This window comes from Aspergillus caelatus (assembly GCF_009193585.1).
Source record: "Aspergillus caelatus strain CBS 763.97 unplaced genomic scaffold BDV27scaffold_238, whole genome shotgun sequence".
Lineage (NCBI taxonomy): Eukaryota > Fungi > Ascomycota > Eurotiomycetes > Eurotiales > Aspergillaceae > Aspergillus > Aspergillus caelatus.
The window spans coordinates 21,674-40,942 of NW_022475501.1; the positions used below are offsets into that span (position 1 = coordinate 21,674).

Below are 19,269 nucleotides of genomic sequence, written 5' to 3' on the forward strand. Positions count from 1 at the left end.
GTGTCAGTACCCTACAGATACTTTCATGATATGTAAGATAAATCAGTACTGCTACAATTAGTTAATGGATGGTTTAATCGCTTTACTTCCGTCTTGTCAAGCTTGATAGAGTTATATACACCAGAGGAGAATCAATGCTATCTCAACTGAAAGAAGCTAGTATAACGAACCCAGTTGGAGACTGTTTCAATAATGCCCTGTGATAACTACCTAAGCAGACCAACATCCCACAACGTAAGAGAAACAATGTAGTATCCTCAAGATTTATAGTATGCTCTGGGGACATTATCATAATAAGGAACCACCACCATTCCAGGCTCATCAGTTTGACCGACCATAGAGACCGTAATAGGATGAATAGGCTTATCATCCACGACCAGCTCGATGCAACTAGGCCCAGTTTGATTCAGCAATTCTGCAAACGCAGGGGCCACATCATCGAGAGTCTGTATCTTCACACTGGTATTCCCCAGTGCCTTCGCCACAAGGCTGTAATCCGTGACAGGACTCAAATGGCTGACAGGACGTGCAGGAGTCTTAGTACCATAGATCAGGTCCTGCCCATTAGAACTCATTCCCCAGCAGTAGTTATTGACTACAATCGTCATGATTTCCAGATTGTGTCGTTTGTAAGTATCGAGGTCCATGAAATGGAACCCTGCGGATCCATCGCCGTGCAAATTAATGACCTTCCGATCAGGGCATGCAACGGCTGCTCCAAGCGCATATCCAAAACCGTTGCCTAAAAACCCAAGACCTCCCGATGATTTCACTATCGCACTGGGCGAGCAGATGGATATCACTTCACTTGCCCAAAGTGGCGCTTCGCCACCATCAAATATAACAATGCTCTCTTTCGGAACAGAGCTTAAGACATGCTTGAGTGCGTGGTATGGATGGAGACGTCCTGATGGCTGAACTTCTGCTTGTTGTTCATATGGTGATTGCAGGTGCTTAAGACCAAGGATATCATCCACCCACTTGGTGTCAACGGAGCCCTGGAATGGGGCGGCATCAAAATGGCGGTTCAACCCAGCAGCGAACTGGGTAACATCACTGATAGCTCCTAGATCAACTGGAAGTGTCCTGCCAATTTCTGCGCCGTCTACGTCTACTTGGACTAGCTTGCAGTCCTTCCCGGGTATAATCGCACCAGATCGACCCCCGAGGAACATACCGGTCCTGGCACCGAGGAGCAGGATGAGATCTGGCTTCTGTATACCGACGCGCGGTAGAAGGGCAAGGGTGCTGCTGCCCCCTCCATTGAATGCAAATTGGGAAGGAATAAAAGACATTTTGCACTTCATCGAATCGAAAATTGGAAGTCGACATGTTTCCGAGAGCTTCATGAGACTTTCTGCTGCCTTGTAGATATTTGCAAGGTCAGCCATGAAATACACCAGTGGTATGAATGGCATTTTACCTCTCTGGAGTTACCTCCTGTCCCTAGGATGATCAAAGGTCTTTTCGCAGCGTTCAATAGTTCAACTGTCCCCTCAATCGCTGCAGTGTGTGGACCAGGTCCATATGGGAAAGGCGAAGAAACTGATCCCCAGGATATGAGAGGCTTATGTACAGGAGTGAATAACACATCAATCGGGAAGTCAAGCAGAACAGGGCCTATTGACAGTAAGTATTTGAACTGATAGAATGACTTGAGGGCAACAGCGTAGAAGCACCTACCCGGAGCACCAGAGACCGCAACGCCTAGGGCATGTTTAACGATCCGTGGAGTATCCTCAGGGTTCGTCATCCGATAAGCGAACTTTGTAAGTGGGCGAGAGACAACGACCTGGTCAATTATTCCCTGAAGGGAATTATTCTCTGCATCGCGAGTCGGAGGCGAGGATGTTATGCAAAGAATTGGTGACCGATCGGCCAGAGCTGTCGCCAGACCTGGGATACCATTGGAGAAGCTTTTGAATTAGGTGAGCTCTCATCAGATAGAATGCAACCCGGGGACTGAGGTGCGCACCCGCTGTTTGCCGTGACAAAGCAGACACCAATCTTTTTGGAGAATTTGGCGTAGCTTTCGGCTGCCTGGACAGCGACGGTCTCGTGTCGGGTATCGATCAACCGGATTTGAGAAGCTTCACAACCCTGGAGAAATGCATCGAGATGCCCACCATGTAGACCAAAGGCTACCTCAACTCCGAGGTGTTTGAGCGTCTGCGCGAGGAGATCACCGCCGTTTAGCTCCCTGTTGTGCTCTTTTAGCGGAAACCCAGTCATTTTGGGTGACACTATTCGTATACTATATTGAAGTCACTTGCGTGGAATCTGAAGTGGTGTAAGAAGTATAACCTCTGTGCTCAAGTATAAGTAGTTATTCCCATCACTGCCTTTTACCATTCCTCGGAGTCTCCATGGTCCTCCTTGGCTTTTACCCGAGGCAATGATTGACAATGCGGAGATAGAAGAGCGAAGCTGACAACGCCAAGCCGACTTCACAAAACTGACAAAGTGTAGCTGACACCGCTAGCTCGAGGATTGCCGATGATACATTCGATAATTGGCAGGTGCACTAGATGCAGACATACCCCACAGTGGATATTGCGGGGAAATGACAAAGTCACTTTAGCATGCAGTTGAGGATATGTAAAATTGCCATGGTTTTTATAAATAGAGATTCGTCATGTCGACGTATGCTACCTCTTTAACAGCCGCTATTGCATGCATTGGCAAAATTAAATTACAGTCAATAGCCAGCAACTGCCCCTGCCTCAATAAACCCATTTGGATCCAGAGAACCAATCAGTATACTAGTCGAGGCCTGTAGGCGCCCTTCCAGTGAGGGCATTGGTCCATTCGCAACAAGCATCTTGAGTGCAGGGTTTGAGCGAAATTGCCATGACTTTAAGTCGTAATAAACGTTGTTGAATTCAATCGAAAATTGGAACTTGCCTTCCTCTTCGTGGTACCTATAGGCATCTCGAACCTGATATGGCCAACTCAGTTGGATTTCTGCCGCATAATGCGCCGCTGCTGCTTCAGGAGTATGGGATATTTCGGAGGCGATTAAGTGGTCACGAAGGTTTGGCCTAATCTCTGATCAGTACGCAACATTGAGGAATGTTCCCGCCCTCTAATGCTTACCACACAAAAAAGTCGATAATACACGCGTGAGTAACAAGGGTTTGCATGGTGCTAGTGTTACGCACTACTTAGCTTCATATTAAAGGAGGAGGGCTGGTACGTACGTGGGGAACATGAAAGACGGAATCTGGCTAGTGGAGTGCTCTGGGGACCCGTTCTTCGACTACTCAAGGTTACAAGAAATACGCAAATAGTTACTTGTGTCCACCCACCATCAGCATGGATCGCATTAAGCGCAAGATGGCCAGGCGCTCCACAGGGCCAGTGCGGCGAAATAATCCTTGGTCTAGAGCGCTGAGAAAGTTCCAGCCACGGTCGAGTGGCTTATCCTCCTTAATGGTATCCCATCCGTGTAAGATGGCCCGGATGGCTAAGTCATCGTCGTCCTCGGCGGAAGTTTTCAGTGGGCCACCACTGAGTACATGAACCAGAGACTCATCCACAACCTGGAAGTAATTTACTTGCCCATTCCCACAGGCCAGATTGGCATATGGTGAAGGAATGTCCTTTAGCTTATTGTTGTTATGAACCTGCCTGCCACGGCTACTATTGGGGGATATATCCCCCGCTGCAAATGTGGGTTCCATCTGAATTTTGCGATTATCGATTCGTTGGGTCGTTTGATCCTCGATAGCTACGAGCGGCCAGCTATTCTGTGTCACCGGAGAATCTTTAGGCATGATCTCAGTGATGGAGGGTGATATGGACGAAGAGGCCGCGTCAAGGGCAGTTCGCAGGACTCCATTAGCTTGCCGTATCGCCCTCTTAAGCTGTTCGATCTCCAGCTGCTTTTCTTGCAGCTTCTGTAGTAGACTGTGCTCGGAGCCTTCCTGGGATGCCTTTGTAAGCTCCTCAACGGTAGTCTCGAGTTGACTGATATACGTCTTGACACGTTCTCGGTGGTTTCTCTGGGCTCTGCGGTCCGTGATACGTTTCCGATCGACCTTAGCAGTGTCCCGTTGGTTACCGCGTGTACTCATGGTGTATGTGGCTAAAACGAATTCGATTGCTCTAGTAGCTAGAGAAGGCTGGAGATAGTTATCAATGATCCTTCTCCGCACTAGATCCCGTCACGTGGAATCTGGGGTGAGGGGGTGTGGGGCCTTAAAAGCACCTCAATTACGGCCCTCTATACGGAGTATTCTCCTGATTCTCGAGCGGGGAACGGAGATCAATGCGGCAGAACATCAGTGTCTGGAAACCGAGCGTTTGTCGAGATACCGCTACGGAAGGGTGCGGATGTTGACCATCGCACAGAGAAATCTTCAATGCCTGGCCAACCAACATTGGCATCTTCACGTTGTGGAATTTCTCCTCAACGAGGCAAAAGCTGATGAACAGAAAGACGCAATTTAAGTCGATACCCTGTCTGTGTGACCGGACGACTACGGTTCACTCATACTCGGTATCCTTCTGTGAGGGATCTCCCTAACACCTGCTCTAGCCGGATGGAGGTATTCAGGCAGTTCTGTGGAGGTGGGTGACGGCTCATTTCAAGGGGCCAAAGCCCAGCTTCTAAGGACTGTAGTAGTTGGCAAATACCATTGAGCGTTGCAGCAGACCATAAATAAGCAACGACGGTTGGCATCCTTGTTCTGAAGCTGGTCAACTCCAGTCGTGGGTGCACCGCTGATAGTAGCACTCGAAGGGGACGTGCTTCCCTTGGATGTTTATTACACTACAGAACGTTGTATGCGGGATGCTTATACATATTTGGCATATTCTTACTTTCGTCTGCCAACCCTGGTGAATGACTTCTTTGAGACGGGAGTGAACAAGCATTCCCAGTCTTACTAGAGCATGTGGGGCAGGACTGTGAAGAATAAGCGCTGCAATGTTACAAGGTTGTGGAGACTCTGACAGCCCAAAGCTAGAGAATTCGGTAGTCTTTCGGTCTTTCAACCTCCCTGCTCTTTGTGGTAATCAGCGCTTCAGCGACTTTGCTTGCACGCGCAGGTACCAGACTACATAATGCATGCATTAAGGCAGCAAGGCAGCAGTTCCCGCGCGGGAACTGCCGAACCAATGACCGGATTGGGGGTTACTATTGTTACATCGTCAGCCCTAAACGAGCAATAGTGTATTGGCTCACTTTGGGTCAGATGGGGAAGAAGGATAAAGCGGGTATCGATAAAGCAGACTAATCGATTTTTAACTAGCTCAGGAGAACTAACGCTGAAATTTTCTCTCAACGTTTCATCATTTAGACCAACCAACATCATGGCTCCTGGACTCTTCCAGCTCGGCAGCGGCCTCTACACTGGGCTCGCTATCCTCCTACTACTCTCTTGGACACTGACAGCACTCGCTTTCACTGCTCTCAACGTACTGAACAGTAAAAGCACCTACCTCGAAATCGTCGCATCGAGCAGTCTCCTTACTTTCCTCGTCTGTCGTCTTCTCGTTGCCTCGAATCCGTCGATTCGCCAAGATGATACTATTGCTCGGTTAATTGCGTCCGCAGACTATGGGTCGCGCCGGGGCGCTGTCGTTCTATTTGGCCTGTGCTGCACATGGCTATACGAACTGCTTAACCAAGTGGTGCTGTTATTTTTCATGACCATTTTTGGGAGTGTCATGGCCACCGCGATATACAACGATGCATTCACGGACACCGGAGTTGATAGCGATGAGGGTACAACGGCTGTGTCAGTCGAGGTGAAAAAATTCGAGGACATGGCTGGGTTTGATCCGACGGAGATGTTCAAGTTGATTCCGCCGCGACTGTTGGTTTATGTTGTCGCACTGGTATGGTTGAACTTTCTGAGCTTGGGGACTTATGTGCTGGGTCATGCAGCGATGTCGTTGAAGAAGGTGTTGGGTTCATCTGTAGCTGTCGGGAGGAGTGTTACGGCTGGTGAGAACGAGCCGGTAGGTGAATAGTATTAGATGGTGTGTATGGCAATTATTTGGCGCTACTGTCGCCTATACGATGGACTTGTAGAAAACAACTGTGCTGATAAATTAATCGGCTACACGTCGGATTGACCACATATAATTTTTGTACTCAATACAGCCTACTGACCATTTAACCCTCTTAGCCCCTTACTCATGCCACATTCCTGTAAGATATTCGTGGATGCCTATGGAACTAGGCGTGCAGCTACGCTAGACTTAGTGTTATAGTTTTGCTGACCATTGGGACTGGGCTAGACCTCGCCGTCACCCGGGGGTAACATCAAGATGATCTATCTATAGGCAGGGCTAGTCATATCAACTTATCCACTATAAAAATAATTACAGGGGAGTCAACCGGGTCTTTATGGTTATGCGGAGACCTCCGCAGTACCCGGTCTTCCGGTATAAGGGATGGAATATAGAATCTTCAGAATAAGGATAGTTAAGATGAGTTGGACCGAGTCGGCTGCCCTGAAACAATGTTCGGCTTAAAAGCATCCATTAATTGCTAGAGGAACCTTTACACACTGATTTTTCAACTATGACATGCTTAATTACTTCCCGGTGCTTGCTTTTCCCTCCATTCTCCGGAGGACTTCATCCTCACTAATAGGATTGCCAAGAATGCTTTTTACAGCACTGAGGAGTCCTCCCTCTGCCTGGTCAATCTCCTTATATTTACCCTCCCAACTGTAAATCAGATGGCCATTCCTTTCCGAATCAGCAAAAAGAAGCGCCACACTTCTCGCCACGACATCCGGATCTTGCGTAATCACCCCCAACGACGCAAGGAACTCGGAGGAAACAAGACCACTTGACGTCCACGATGGTGCAATTGCGTTCACCCGAACATTCCCGGGTAGTTGAGCGACTAAGCTACGCATAAGGCCCAGGACAGCATGCTTGGCCGTCGCATAATCAGGAGCGCCAAAGGTCTGGAATGACGATGCGGAAGCCGTGAAGACAATACTTCCGGTGGCCACTCCGTTGTGCTGTCCTGCAAACTCCCTGAAAAAGTGAACTGCTAGTCTGGCTGTGTATATCGCTCCATTCAGGTTGACGTTGAGCACCTTCATGTCTGGGGGAGCGAGCTCGCCGTTTTCATCAAGTGATTCCTCCAGAAAATTCGTCCTCGGAGCAATACCGGCGTTAGCGAAAACGTGGTCTATTTGACCAAATGCTTTCACAGCTTCGTTGAACAGGTTTCGCAGACTGTCCCAGGAGCTGGTGTCCGTGGTGACAAACTTCAGATTCTCATTGCTCGACAAGTCAGATGGAGGGGGGTTGATGTCTCCGATGACGACTTTTGCTCCTAGTTGAAGACATAACTCAACTGTCCCTCTGCCGATGCCCGAGGAGCCGCCTGTCTTAATTTATGAGATTTTTTCTATAATATGCATGACTTAAAGATAAGCGAACCTGTAATCAAAATGGCTTTGTCCTTAATCTTCACTAAGACTTCATCAGGAATTTCTAGACTGGCCATTGTGTTGAGCAAATTTGACTCTATTAGGTATGTCAAGAAGTGATGGAGATTGCAGCTTCCAGGCCAATACACTTCTCTTATATTCTTAGTCAAGATGATTGTCTGCCTAATAGTCAACCTTTGTCACCTCTGTCTTCTCGGCGTTGTCAGTTCGGCTGTGTCAGTTCAGCTTGGTCAGTTTCGATAGTTTTATCCAAGGATGACCTGCTTAGTAACTACAGCAGGAAGTTGCTTCGTATTTCCCCTAGGTCAATAGGTCTGAACCTATTCTAGCCTACTATAGCAAATACTATCTTTCAATCGGGACAGTCTAAAACTCCAATGCAGTTAACCATCCTACTTGCCTACGCAGGTTTCTAGCGTATCCAGCCCCTTCCTACTTTGCAGCAACTCAAGCGCATCTATATACTCCTGCTTCCAAGCTTCTTCCAACCTAGTCGGATTCCAACCGAGCAACCTCTTCGCCACGGTCCCCTTCATCTTCTTATGCCCAGCAATACCCCGCTCAGCTACATCCAAAAGACCCGCCATGAGCTCATCCGCAATTTCCTGAAGGCCCATCAACCGAATCTCCTTTTCCTGCGGCGTATCATCACGAGGCAGAACACCCGCTTTAAAAGCAATATCTAGACACTCCTGCATAATCTGGGTTATAAGCACCCGTTCGACAGCAGGAAAGATGATCCCATTCTTGCCGGAGGGAATATACCCCACACCACGGTCCTCACGTTCGAGAATAGCACGGACGATGAGCACAAACAAATCAGCCAGATCTTCGACATGCACCCAGTCGAAATTCGCCGTATCGTTCAACTTATACCCATATCCATGCTTGAGGATATAGCGCATCGCGACTAACTGGACGAGACCCTGGGTGTTGAAAAGCCCGCGACCAGTTCCGAAGATGCACGGCGCGTTGAGACTCACAGCCTGCACGCCCGTTTCTTCAGCGGTGGTGAGCACGCCCACTTCAGTTGTTCGCTGCGGGTAGGGGTCACGGGCGTCCTCGCTCTTGAGGAACTCGTAGATGGCGTTGCCGTTGGCGTCGTCCCATTCTCTGTCTGGGTAGGCGGTTGCCGTCAGTGGACGGTCGGCAAGATTCGTGCACCCAGCGATGTGTATGAACCATGGGACTGGTGCGCCCGGTTTAATTCGCCGGGCGAGCCCGTGGATGAAGGCTTTTGCGCCCTCTGGGATGAAGCCCGTGCCGGCGTTGATGATGATGTCGTAGTTGGCGGCTGTGTCGGCCACGAATGCGAGATCTGTGAAGCCTTTCCAGAGAATTGGCTTGACGCGATCTCCATATGCATTTCTGAGTTTCTCGGCAGCGTCATAACTTCGCACGAGGAGGTCGAAGGTTAAGTCTTTGATGCTTGCTGCTTCGCTCTTGATGAGGTCGTCCAGGACTGTGCCGCCTATGTAGCCGGTGGCCCCGGTGAGGAGGATTTTGGTCATGGTGTCTATTTTCCTTCCAATACTGATATGGAAATAAATGCTGGAGAATCATATAATTCTCTTCACGAAACGAGAGGTATACGTGTCCAAGGGGGCAGTGTTCTGGACTATCTCTTTAGTATCGGGTAGCGCTCTTGGCTTTCTGGATGGATATATGGTTCTGTCTTCCTCGGTTCCTTCGGCCATTGTAGATCCTCGGTGTTCAAGTATTGTGATGGTGCTGTGTTTAAATTCTATTATAATGCATGGGGCTTCGTCGGATATTCTCAACCTATCGTAGTGAAGTTAGTAGTTAACGACAGAATGGGTTATGTAGATTTCGAGTATATATATCGAGACAAACGATACCAAGCATGTAGTCTTGCGTATAACTGAATAATGATGGACAGTAAATATTTACTTCTCCCATTATTTATCTCTAAATGTCAGTGACCATGCGTACCCTGCGACAAGGAATCCAGGCCCGGATATATATCCCAGCCACGACATCGGCAAGGTATCCGAAGAACAACTTCATCCAAGTTCTTAGTATCGCATGCCCTTCTCCAACAAGATAACCTTATCCAAATTAAGAAAAAAAAAAAAATTAAAGCAAAAAGCCAAGTACGTACGTACGTAATGTATCTAATCAATCAATCAATTAATTATCTTATCGTCCCCCACGACATCTACCCATAGCCGAAGATCTGTCGGAGCAAAAGATAACGGACAACCTCCGATATCTCATCTGCGGGGACGAAGATGATTCCCCTCAGACTTACCACGATAGACTATAGTTTAGCTGCAATATAACCATGATTAGAGGATAATCCTGACAAGAGGGTATACTCCGAATTGGAGAAGGAGGGGTAGTACATACTATACATCCCTGTATTATGCCCTACGTACTACTACACTTATCATATATATATATATATATATATATATATAAATAGTCGATACCTACAGTACACTTGTCTACATCAACCTACATCCCTATCTATACGCTTCACTATACAACTCTACAGTAACACATACCTTACTACCCACCTCTCCATTAACCACCTACCAACGAAACAAAAAGAAAAACAAAATGTCCGACATCCCTCTCCCACCCCCCTTCGCCACTATCCCCCGAACCCCCCTAACCCTCGGCCCCTCACCCATCCACCCCCTCCCCCGAATAACCTCCGACCTGGGCCAAAAAGCCACCATCTACGCTAAACGCGACGACCTCAACTCCGGCCTCGCCTACGGAGGGAACAAAACCCGGAAACTCGAGTACCTGGCCGCGGACGCGCTGGCGCAAAACGCCACGACGTTGGTATCTATCGGCGGCGTGCAAAGCAACCACACGCGGCAGGTGGCGGCGGTGGCGGCGCGACTGGGACTGAAGGCGCGGCTGGTGCAGGAGCATTGGGTGGACTGGGAGGATCCGGGGTATGATGTGGTGGGGAATATTCAGTTGAGTCGGTTGATGGGGGCGGATGTGAGGATGGAGGATGCGGGGTTTGGGATTGAGCATAAGGAGACGCTGAAGAAGCTGCGGGAGGAGTGTGAGGTGAATGGGGAGAAGCCGTATTATATTCCTGCGGGGGCGTCCGATCATCCGCTGGGGGGGTTGGGGTTTGCGAGGTGGGCGTTTGAGGTCAGGGAGCAGGAGAGGGAGATGGGGGTGGTGTTTGATGATGTGGTGGTTTGTGCGGTTACGGGGTCGACGATGGCGGGGATGGTGGCCGGGTTTAAGTTGATCGAGAAGTTGTATCCTGGGGAGAAGAAGAAGAGGGTGATTGGCATTGATGGGTCGGCGAAGCCGGTGGAGACCAAGGCGCAGGTGTTGCGGATTGCGAGGAATACAGCTGTGAAGATTGGACTGAAGGAAGAGGATATTACTGAGGAGGATGTGATTCTGAATGAGGACTATCATGCCGGCACGTATGGCATTCCCGATAAAGGGACGTGGGAGGCCATCGAGTACGCAGCCCGGATGGAGGCGTTTATTACGGATCCGGTATATGAGGGTAAGAGTTTTGCGGGCATGGTGGACTTGATTAAGAAAGGGGAGATCACGGGAAATGTGCTCTACGCGCATTTGGGTGGGCAGTTGGCACTTAATGCTTATTCGCGTATTGGGGAGACGAAGTAGGGAGGGAGTTTCTTTTTATTTTGAGATACTATGGAACAGAATACATGCATCTACAAGGTTGACTACGGTGGAAGAATATGTACGATGGTAAATCAGTATGCATTCAAGGAGTGACTATAGTTGGAGAATGTGTAGCGGTAATGCGGCATCAGATACCTAGAACAGCTTGTGCTCCAAAGTCATATCCGATTCGGGCTGCAGGCCAACGCAGGCACGGAAGATGTTGGTCAAGGCGTTGCGCTGCTTGTTCAGAGCGTTGACGACCGGGGTGCCCGGGGGAGTCAGAGGAGCCTTAAGCATGTAGCTCAGGACGCTGAGCACACTGTGGAAGCCCTTGTAGTCGGCAGCCTCATCCGCCTTCCAGCTGACACGGGTCATCATCTCGGCAAGCACAACCAAGTCGATGATCAGAGGGGAAGCCAGCAAGGAGTCCTCACAGATGTTGAACAAGCTGATGGTCTGGTGACCGCCCATGAAGATCTCAGCGTAGTACTCATCCAGAGCACGCTTGTTGTCACCCACGGCTGGCATGTACTTGATCACCACGGTGTGGTCCGGGTGCTCATCCTTCTCGTACAGGATGTGGTTGGCGGCAACCATGTCATCGACCACGTTGGACTTGGAGATCTCCTTGGAGCGGAACTGCTTCTGAGAGCTCAGGTTCTTGCCGTCGTTGTTACCCAGGTGGTTGTAGCTGGCAATGGAAGTAAGCTTGATACCGGCATTGATGAGGAAGTCCACGAGAGCCGACTTCATCTTGGTCTGGCCCGACTTGAAGTCATCGCCGCCAATGAAGGCCTTGTGCTTCTCGGCCAGCTCAAGAGCTCCCGGGACGAAGGTGTTCTGGGGAGAACCGTTGATGAAAGGAGTGTTCTCCAAGATACAGGCGACGGCAAAGACAGTGGACGGGGCAACTTCCTCGTGGCCAGTCTTGATCGAGTTGAGGAGGTTGTCGGCGGTATCATTGACACCGGGCACGATGTCGGCGTACCGCTCGGTGTTGGCAGTCCACATGACAATCACCTTGTCCAGACCATGCTCAGCCTTGAAGTCCCTGTTGCTGTTAGCACGGGTCAAAGTTCGGCACAAGTTATTGTGTACTCACCGAATGTCCTGCTGAATCTTCTCCACGTGAGCCCAGCAAGCCTTGGAGCCCTCGAGGATGTTGTCGGCACGGTCCTCCTGGTTGGAAGCAATGAAGTCCGGGTAGTAGATGCTAGGCAACGGCTTCATCTCGGCCATTTCCTTGCGGACCAACTGCTTGAGAGAGGGCTCGAGGACCTGGGCCCGGTCCATGGCATCGGCGATGTTCATGCTGCTGATGTCCCATCCACCAATGGCGAGATCATTGGGGTGGACCATTGGCAGCATGTCATGGAAGGGAATGTTAATTTCCTCACCGGTCTTGGGGTCCGTTCCCAGCTTGACGGTCGAGCTCATGACAACAGAGCCGTAGTAGTTGGAAGCACGCATGCCCTCACGGGTCTCCCACTGGAGGCCACGGCGGTTGGCAATCATACCGGCCGTCACAGTGGAACCGTTGTTACCACCCCAACCGACCATCATCATACCAACCTTGCCCACTTTGCGGTCGACCTTAAAGTGGTAGGTGGTTGCCTTGGGAGTGGCAACCAGCTTGTTGTCGGCGGTGCGAGTGATATCGGTAGTGTGGTAGGCATACTTGCTCTTGATCTCATTGTCGGTGTACTCGACGTTGGGGGAATTGACAGTAAACAAAGGGGAGGATTGAGCCGACCCGTTCACGGCGCCATTGGCAGCAACATCCGAATTAGCGTGGGGAGCCATTGCGTTCACAGAGCAGACAATTGACTAGGATGGCGAAAGTGGGATGTTTGGTGAATTATTTAATGGGTGTGTAATTCGTAGGCCGATGTCCCTCCACGAGAGGATGAGCGCCGGCCGTTGAACGGGTGGTGACGCCTGCCATAATCGTTAGCTCGAGCACACATCAAATGCGAGGAGAATGTCTCATTGTTGTTCTCTACCACGAGGGGGCCTCGAGGAGGGAAAGCATGATTGCGGAGGGGGAGACTCACGAGTTAAGAAGTGTGCCGAAAATTTTGGCGGTTTTTGGCGAGCACGCCTTGAAGACAGTGATCTCAAAGAATTGAGAAAGTGAGCTTGAAATGGAACGAAGAGAGTTACGAAGGTAAACGGAGAGAAAGAAAAGTCTGGGAAACGTGAGCGGGAGAGTATTTAAGGGAGAGTGGGAGAGGTTGAGTCCGGAGTCCGGAGTCACGGGCGTCCCTCCTCCGCACCCGGCATTTTCCCTCCCCAACGTCCAAGAAGGATTAGCTCTACGTCCTTAGCCCAGTCTTCTTTGCCGATTTAACTTTCTAAGCGACCAAAAAGAACCAGCGGTCAAGAGACGAACAAGTGGACGAGTTGAATGAATTGTCTACCCCTCCATGACCCCTCTAGGCCATTGATCCCAGCCGTTGATTTGTCTCTACCCTTACGGACTCGATCAAAAGTCCATGTTGTTGCGGAGCATACGGGGTTTGACATGTTATGCACAACATTGGATAGTTCTAGTGTAAGTGCATCGAGACCTCACGTTGTGGTGCTGTCGTCCGCAATTCGGTGTCCACATTTCATGATGTCCTCTCCACTCGGAATGGTTGCCTACCGTTCTTTTCTCTCGGCTAATCGCTCGATGATGCAGGTCCGTCGTGTTTACTCCACAGCTACCTGTCAAAGCTAAGGCTAGAATATTGGCAACACGCACCATTGGAAAGAAAGGTCAGTCTCAATGGGTTGGTTTCTAGGGTACATCGGTGAAAGAGACAACGCTCTTTTCCTTTGATGCTCCTGCCACTCTGTAACATGTGATTTTCCTCCGGCGGAGAGACTCAGGGCACTGAATGGTCTGCGCGTTTTCTGTTGTGGGTCGGGGCATTCCACAGGGACCGCTACGGGCGGCCTCGCCAAAAAAAAAAAGTGGCCGGCAAGTCACTTCGTTCAGAACAATTCATCACCAAGAAAATGGGGAGAATATGTTATTTACCCGACATCACGAAGAACTCGACTTCTGGGATCCATGGAGTGCGCCCATCGCTGCATTTTAGGACAACTCATGCCCCTGACGTTGCGGTGAGCGGCGGAAAGCTCGGCACAGCGTCCCATGGTTGCAATATTACCCCTGATTCAGCGACCGCACATTTGCTGTTTGCGGAGTTGGTCTGCGAAGTGGGTAAAGGTATAACCTGATCCTTCCCCAGCGACATTCTCTGGGCTTCTCAGACTTGAGAGAGATTGGCTGCCATTTCGCGCACCTTCTTTTCGGGCACAGTGCTCGGTACCAGATTCTTTCTCATTGACGATGCTTTGTTCCCATAAATTAGAGTATACAATGACGCAAGGGACTACGTTGAAGACTGTGACGGTAGTGCTTAGTCAATCTAGCTGAACTTTCTCCCAGTGGCCACCGAATCCAAACATCTCGGATGACATGTCCAAGTTTGTCGACGTTTGCTCTTTGAGGAATTGTTTTTTGAAGACTGACGGGCACGCCACTGCATGGTTCTTTGACTAGCGTTGCGACTATTGTTCGAATACTAATTCTAGAAAACACGATGCTATTTCGGGCCTGACCCCCGTTTCAAGCCAACGTTCCGCACCATTGCCTGGAACGAAGACTAAATATTGGGGGTCTGAACCGGGGCGTAAATCATCGAAGTTTGAGAGTGAGACCGCTGGCTGCAACCATTAGATAAGAGTTTCCCACAGCTAGAGCCCACTCCACGATCCATGGTACAGGTGGACTGATCTCAGGGTAACTGTTTCGATGATGTCGTCGCGTGGCTTGGTCTACCTCAAAAAAATGGGCAACGACTATCGAAGTTTGACTGGTCTATCATTGCACTATGGGCGAGTGAGCCATGGTGCAGGGATCGTTGATCTACACAGACGAGAATGAAGAGATCCTGGGGGACCAACCGGGAGGTGTTTGTCTCGCCCAAGATAGAAGCGACTATCTCGCCTGAGTTCGAATTGACAAGCCATAGTCCGTTCGCCGGAGAATTTCCATCGACTCAGAAGAGGAATTGTGTCTTATGACAGGTCCAGATGGGGTTTTGTGCACCATGGGGAGTACCTCGAGAGTCGACACACTCTGGCCCCTTACAGGGAAAACCTCCGGACTTTCACACCGCCAATGGGGTCCGTGTAAGCTTATCTTTTACGCTGGATTCCTACGAGTTGGATTCTGGAATCGCCAACATGTAATTGGACACCATTAATAGTCGTCGAGCAAGGGGGATGGGATCAATGATGACATCGGGGAAGGGTATAAAAAGAAAAAGGTAACAAAAAAAATGGTAATCGAAAAAGTAATAATAATAAGAAAAATAAAAATAATACTCCGTAACACCAACAACAACAACAATAACAATAACAATGATTAGGACGGGCGCGTGCACTTCCCATGGGGGCCAAGATCAGGAAGGAAACGGGGCGATCAAATGACAAGAGGGTGTGGTAGTAGTGTTATGGAGTCCTGGCCGTTGCCCCTGAGGAAGATCTGCGCTGGTTCAGGGGTTTCAAACTTTCAAAAGTATATGTTCGTATGGTCAGCGTGTTGACATGCAGCATCACGTCAGACTGGCCATGGTCAAAACTCCGCTCGGAAAAGGGGGCGAAAAGGAAGACAACGACATAGAGGATGTAACGTTATATTAAATTTCATTTTCAGTCAAGATTTATATTGGGTTAAGTCGGAGTTGACGGTCAGCAACAGATAGAATTTAAATATATTAAGTCGAAGTGATATCGTACTGATACTCCGTCACAAAGAACGCGTGTTGCCCTGGGCTGGTTGTCATTGACCAATCCCGTGACTCGTGGTGGCCCCCAGCCCACCTCCTAAAGTGGAAACGCGACTAAACCGTCTTGGATCGTTAGATACACGAGGAGTTTCTGCCGCCGAAAAAGAACGAAAAAAAAGAAAGTAGCGTCTCCACTCACGGGGACTACTATTCTTGTCTGAGTTTGGTTTATTTGTTAGTTCGCTCATTATCCTCTCACTCTTATTCATAAAATCAATCACCCTCCGCCAGCACGAACGAACTTCCTATGATTTTCTAACCGAGTTTAGTCCCTGTCCTGCAGTTGGTGTGTTGTGTGTGATGTTGATTCCTGGGGTTCAATAGCATCGACGACTCGTTATGAGAAGGATAGACGCACGATCCATACATACTCCACACATACAACGGTTCCTTGGACACTTTTGTATGATTTAATCCTCGCGTAACGGTTCTCGGGAGACCATCGCAGCGGTTGACATGGCTGCCACCATGAATATGGGCCTATTGCCCACCATCAAATGCTCCAATTGTGGAATGAATGTCGAGATCTCCGTAATGGGGGACCATGTCTGCGCACCCGTGTCTGGTATGATTTTCTCTCCAGAATCCAGCAGTTCATGTCATTGACCGTTTCAATAGTATCTTCAACACCACCTCCGCCACCACCTAAACATCACAGTCCATCAAAAAGTATAGGGAGATCAGGCGTCCCCCCACCGATTGATCCTTTAAAAGCCAGTATGTTCATCAGTGGCACAAAGTATATCCCTCAGAACTATCGGTAACCCCCCAAATAGATCGACCATTTATGCGCCTGGAAGCTGTGATCAGCAGCAAGGGCGATATTACCCCGTTTCCAGATGGACGGCAATCCCCGCCTCGCCAGTTACTACGGAGCCAAACATCTCCCCTCCCCTCTCAGCCACGATCTCCAGATCAGGATGAGATTCCGACATTTCCCCTTCCCCGGTCCATGTCGCAAAAGACATCGAAGCACATGGTCCCTCTGGACAACCCATACAAGGCCCTACCGATTCCAGCCGGCGCTACGGGTACGACAGGCCAGAGCATTCGGTTACCTTTAGGCGAGCAAGCAGTAGCACCGCCGCCACCGTTGCCCAAGGACGACGTTCCAGGGCCCCTACCAACCTTCCACAAATATAGCTACTCCACTGAAAGTAAAAGCAGTTACCGAACTTCTGTCGCAAGCTCCCGCTATGATTCCAGACGATCGACATCAGTATCGATGGGGCGGCCATCAAACGGTAGCTTGGCCCATCAGTATAAATTTCTGGACGATGCTCCCCCAGTACCGTCCACGTTCCCCGGCAAGCTGCTACGGGATTCAACTGCAACCACGTTTTCGGACGCAAGTATACCCCACGGCGAAATCAAACACGACCAGGATCAGCATAAGCGCCATGGCAGTGGTAATCTCAATCCGTCTACCGAGCGCACTAGCGACAAGGCAGCTTGCCAGGAAGATAGGCCAGGTGCTCTCCGTGCTTCATCTCAAACCAGCTCGGACCGTCTGAGCAGTAACCGCGGGTCCGCTGAGTTGTTCTTTAGAAGTCCTACCCCAAGTTCCAATGGTACGCCGTCGGAACTTCTCGACCTCTCGCAGGAGCGGTCAGCCTCCCCTGCAGACATGCGGGGCTTTGAATACAAAGCTTACAAGAGTCCGGGCCTCCCTCATATCCAGACCCCCAGCCAGGAACTTGGTGACGGCGAGGGACACGCTGGAGCGCAGAAGAGGAATTCGGATGCCATCAGCGAAGCCGGTATCTCAATCACTAACTTTGCCCGCGAGTTGGGCTTAGACACTACGGACAGCGTGGTGGAGAGCCCGACAGCTTCCTCGGTTTCATCACCGAGTGATACACGAAGCGGCACGTCTTTCTCTAGCATCGGATCAGATATCAGCATGTCAAAGCGCCACCCGTCCGATGAAGGCCAACTAGGCACCTTAGTAGAGGACCTACAAAAAGAGAATGGCGAGAGTACGACGATGTCAATGACAGGCTCGGACATTCTCGAGCCGCCGCGGATGCCGCAACATCTTTTCAGTCCAGACTCCCCGACCGATCCTGCCATCAGTACAGGAAGTGTGTCCCTTCTTCGTGATAGGCCCATGCAGAAACCGGCAAAGGACGACCAGCCGGAGTGCCCTGCCACAACTAGTCCTACTACTGAACGGCCTGCCCGTGCAGCCCCCCGCCCAAAGGGCCCTTGCCGCGGCTGTGGCGAGATGATCATCGGGAAATCCGTCTCGTCCGCGGATGGCCGTCTGACGGGCCGGTATCACCGGGCATGCTTTGTATGCTATGATTGCAAAACTCCCTTCCAAACCGCCGACTTTTATGTTATGGATGACCTTCCATATTGCGCGCAGCACTACCACCAGCGCAATAATTCGGTATGCCATACATGCCACACCGGGATCGAGGGACAGTATCTGGAGACAATCGAACGACGGGGCCACGGCCCGGCCGATCGCTTCAAGTTCCATCCAGATTGTCTCACATGCCGCACCTGCCAAGTTGCGCTGAAAGGAGACTACTTTGAATGGAATGGTCAAGTCTACTGTGAGCGTGATGCCCGCAGAGCCGCGGCTTTACCACCACCCCCTCGCTTCCAGCGCCCAGGCCCGGGATTATATCCGCCCGGACCGCTACCCCCCCATGCGCGTCAGCCCTCGCGCGGCTATCCCCGTCCCCCACCTCCCGGATATGCAGGGCGCCCGAGGTCACCACGTCCTGGCCCACCTGGCCCACCTGGACCCCCAACCGCCCGTCTCCCACCACCAAGCGCACTCGACGGACCGTATGGAATGGCCCCAGAAGGCGGCCGGCGATTCCCAGAGCGGAGAACCACCAGATTAATGATGATATGATATTAAAATTCCACTCCAATGAGGCGTGTCACTTAGATATTACTTCCATATTCGGCTCGCTGGGTGGCAGAGTTACTTTCCCCCCCCCCCCTCATTTGCTTTCTATGTGTGCCGGAGTAACGTGTTTTTCTGTTCTGTCCATATTAAGGCTGCTTTATACCCTTCGTTTCTTGTTGATATAGTGTTTTATGGTGTTTGTTTCTCTGTTTTTGCACCTTCTGGGTCGGGTATCTGATGTTCATGGATGTCTTCCTAAATAATGTTTGATATAATGCTGGCCATATACAAGACACTGGCTGGCGAAGTGATGTGACTAGAACCGTTGATGAGATCAATATATTGGCTCTAGCCTATCGAGATACAGATACACATGTAATTTGTAACCGGGTGAATAGCTTCCGAACGCCGTAATTGCTTTGGAAAAGTACGTTTATTATTATGAATGTAGATATAACCGTCAGCGTTAGCATCGTTCATAGTTGCGTTTATG

At 50.2% G+C, this 19,269-nt stretch overlaps 8 protein-coding genes across 8 annotated transcripts; 3 read left to right on the forward strand and 5 right to left on the reverse strand.

The window, feature by feature from the left end:
- Positions 1 to 257: 257 nt before the first annotated feature.
- BDV27DRAFT_168242 (thiamine pyrophosphate-binding protein) lies at positions 258 to 2,232 on the reverse strand (the record flags this gene model as incomplete). The annotated part of the gene is made up of 4 exons (XM_032074718.1): positions 258 to 1,364; positions 1,424 to 1,620; positions 1,684 to 1,916; positions 1,976 to 2,232. 4 exons carry the CDS (start codon positions 2,230 to 2,232, stop codon positions 258 to 260), a joined length of 1,794 nt encoding a protein of 597 aa, XP_031922990.1.
- Positions 2,233 to 2,698: 466 nt separating this feature from the next.
- On the reverse strand, positions 2,699 to 4,076 carry BDV27DRAFT_149156 (bZIP transcription factor; the record flags this gene model as incomplete). Its single annotated transcript, XM_032071010.1, has 3 exons — positions 2,699 to 3,041; positions 3,201 to 3,259; positions 3,309 to 4,076. The coding sequence occupies 3 exons, from the start codon at positions 4,074 to 4,076 to the stop codon at positions 2,699 to 2,701; spliced, it is 1,170 nt and encodes a 389-aa protein (XP_031922991.1).
- Positions 4,077 to 5,316: 1,240 nt separating this feature from the next.
- On the forward strand, positions 5,317 to 5,979 carry BDV27DRAFT_149157 (uncharacterized protein; the record flags this gene model as incomplete). The annotated part of the gene is made up of 1 exon (XM_032071011.1): positions 5,317 to 5,979. One exon carries the CDS (start codon positions 5,317 to 5,319, stop codon positions 5,977 to 5,979), a length of 663 nt encoding a protein of 220 aa, XP_031922992.1.
- Positions 5,980 to 6,548: 569 nt separating this feature from the next.
- BDV27DRAFT_162173 (uncharacterized protein) lies at positions 6,549 to 7,480 on the reverse strand (the record flags this gene model as incomplete). Its single annotated transcript, XM_032073347.1, has 2 exons — positions 6,549 to 7,357; positions 7,414 to 7,480. The coding sequence occupies 2 exons, from the start codon at positions 7,478 to 7,480 to the stop codon at positions 6,549 to 6,551; spliced, it is 876 nt and encodes a 291-aa protein (XP_031922993.1).
- Positions 7,481 to 7,736: 256 nt separating this feature from the next.
- BDV27DRAFT_135363 (NAD-dependent epimerase/dehydratase family protein) lies at positions 7,737 to 9,038 on the reverse strand. Its single transcript, XM_032068522.1, has one exon. It carries the CDS (start codon positions 8,933 to 8,935, stop codon positions 7,817 to 7,819), a length of 1,119 nt encoding a protein of 372 aa, XP_031922994.1. The 5' UTR covers positions 8,936 to 9,038; the 3' UTR covers positions 7,737 to 7,816.
- Positions 9,039 to 10,007: 969 nt separating this feature from the next.
- BDV27DRAFT_162175 (putative 1-aminocyclopropane-1-carboxylate deaminase) lies at positions 10,008 to 11,060 on the forward strand (the record flags this gene model as incomplete). Its single annotated transcript, XM_032073348.1, has 1 exon — positions 10,008 to 11,060. The coding sequence occupies one exon, from the start codon at positions 10,008 to 10,010 to the stop codon at positions 11,058 to 11,060; it is 1,053 nt and encodes a 350-aa protein (XP_031922995.1).
- An 80-nt stretch (positions 11,061 to 11,140) lies between these two features.
- BDV27DRAFT_135366 (inositol-3-phosphate synthase INO1) lies at positions 11,141 to 13,328 on the reverse strand. The gene is made up of 3 exons (XM_032068523.1): positions 13,118 to 13,328; positions 12,166 to 13,001; positions 11,141 to 12,114 (listed from the first exon to the last, which is right to left on the reverse strand). Exons 2-3 carry the CDS (start codon positions 12,864 to 12,866, stop codon positions 11,217 to 11,219), a joined length of 1,599 nt encoding a protein of 532 aa, XP_031922996.1. The 5' UTR covers positions 12,867 to 13,001; positions 13,118 to 13,328; the 3' UTR covers positions 11,141 to 11,216.
- Positions 13,329 to 16,080: 2,752 nt separating this feature from the next.
- BDV27DRAFT_168245 (uncharacterized protein) lies at positions 16,081 to 19,056 on the forward strand. The gene is made up of 3 exons (XM_032074719.1): positions 16,081 to 16,472; positions 16,526 to 16,624; positions 16,684 to 19,056. Exons 1-3 carry the CDS (start codon positions 16,364 to 16,366, stop codon positions 18,777 to 18,779), a joined length of 2,304 nt encoding a protein of 767 aa, XP_031922997.1. The 5' UTR covers positions 16,081 to 16,363; the 3' UTR covers positions 18,780 to 19,056.
- Positions 19,057 to 19,269: the final 213 nt, after the last annotated feature.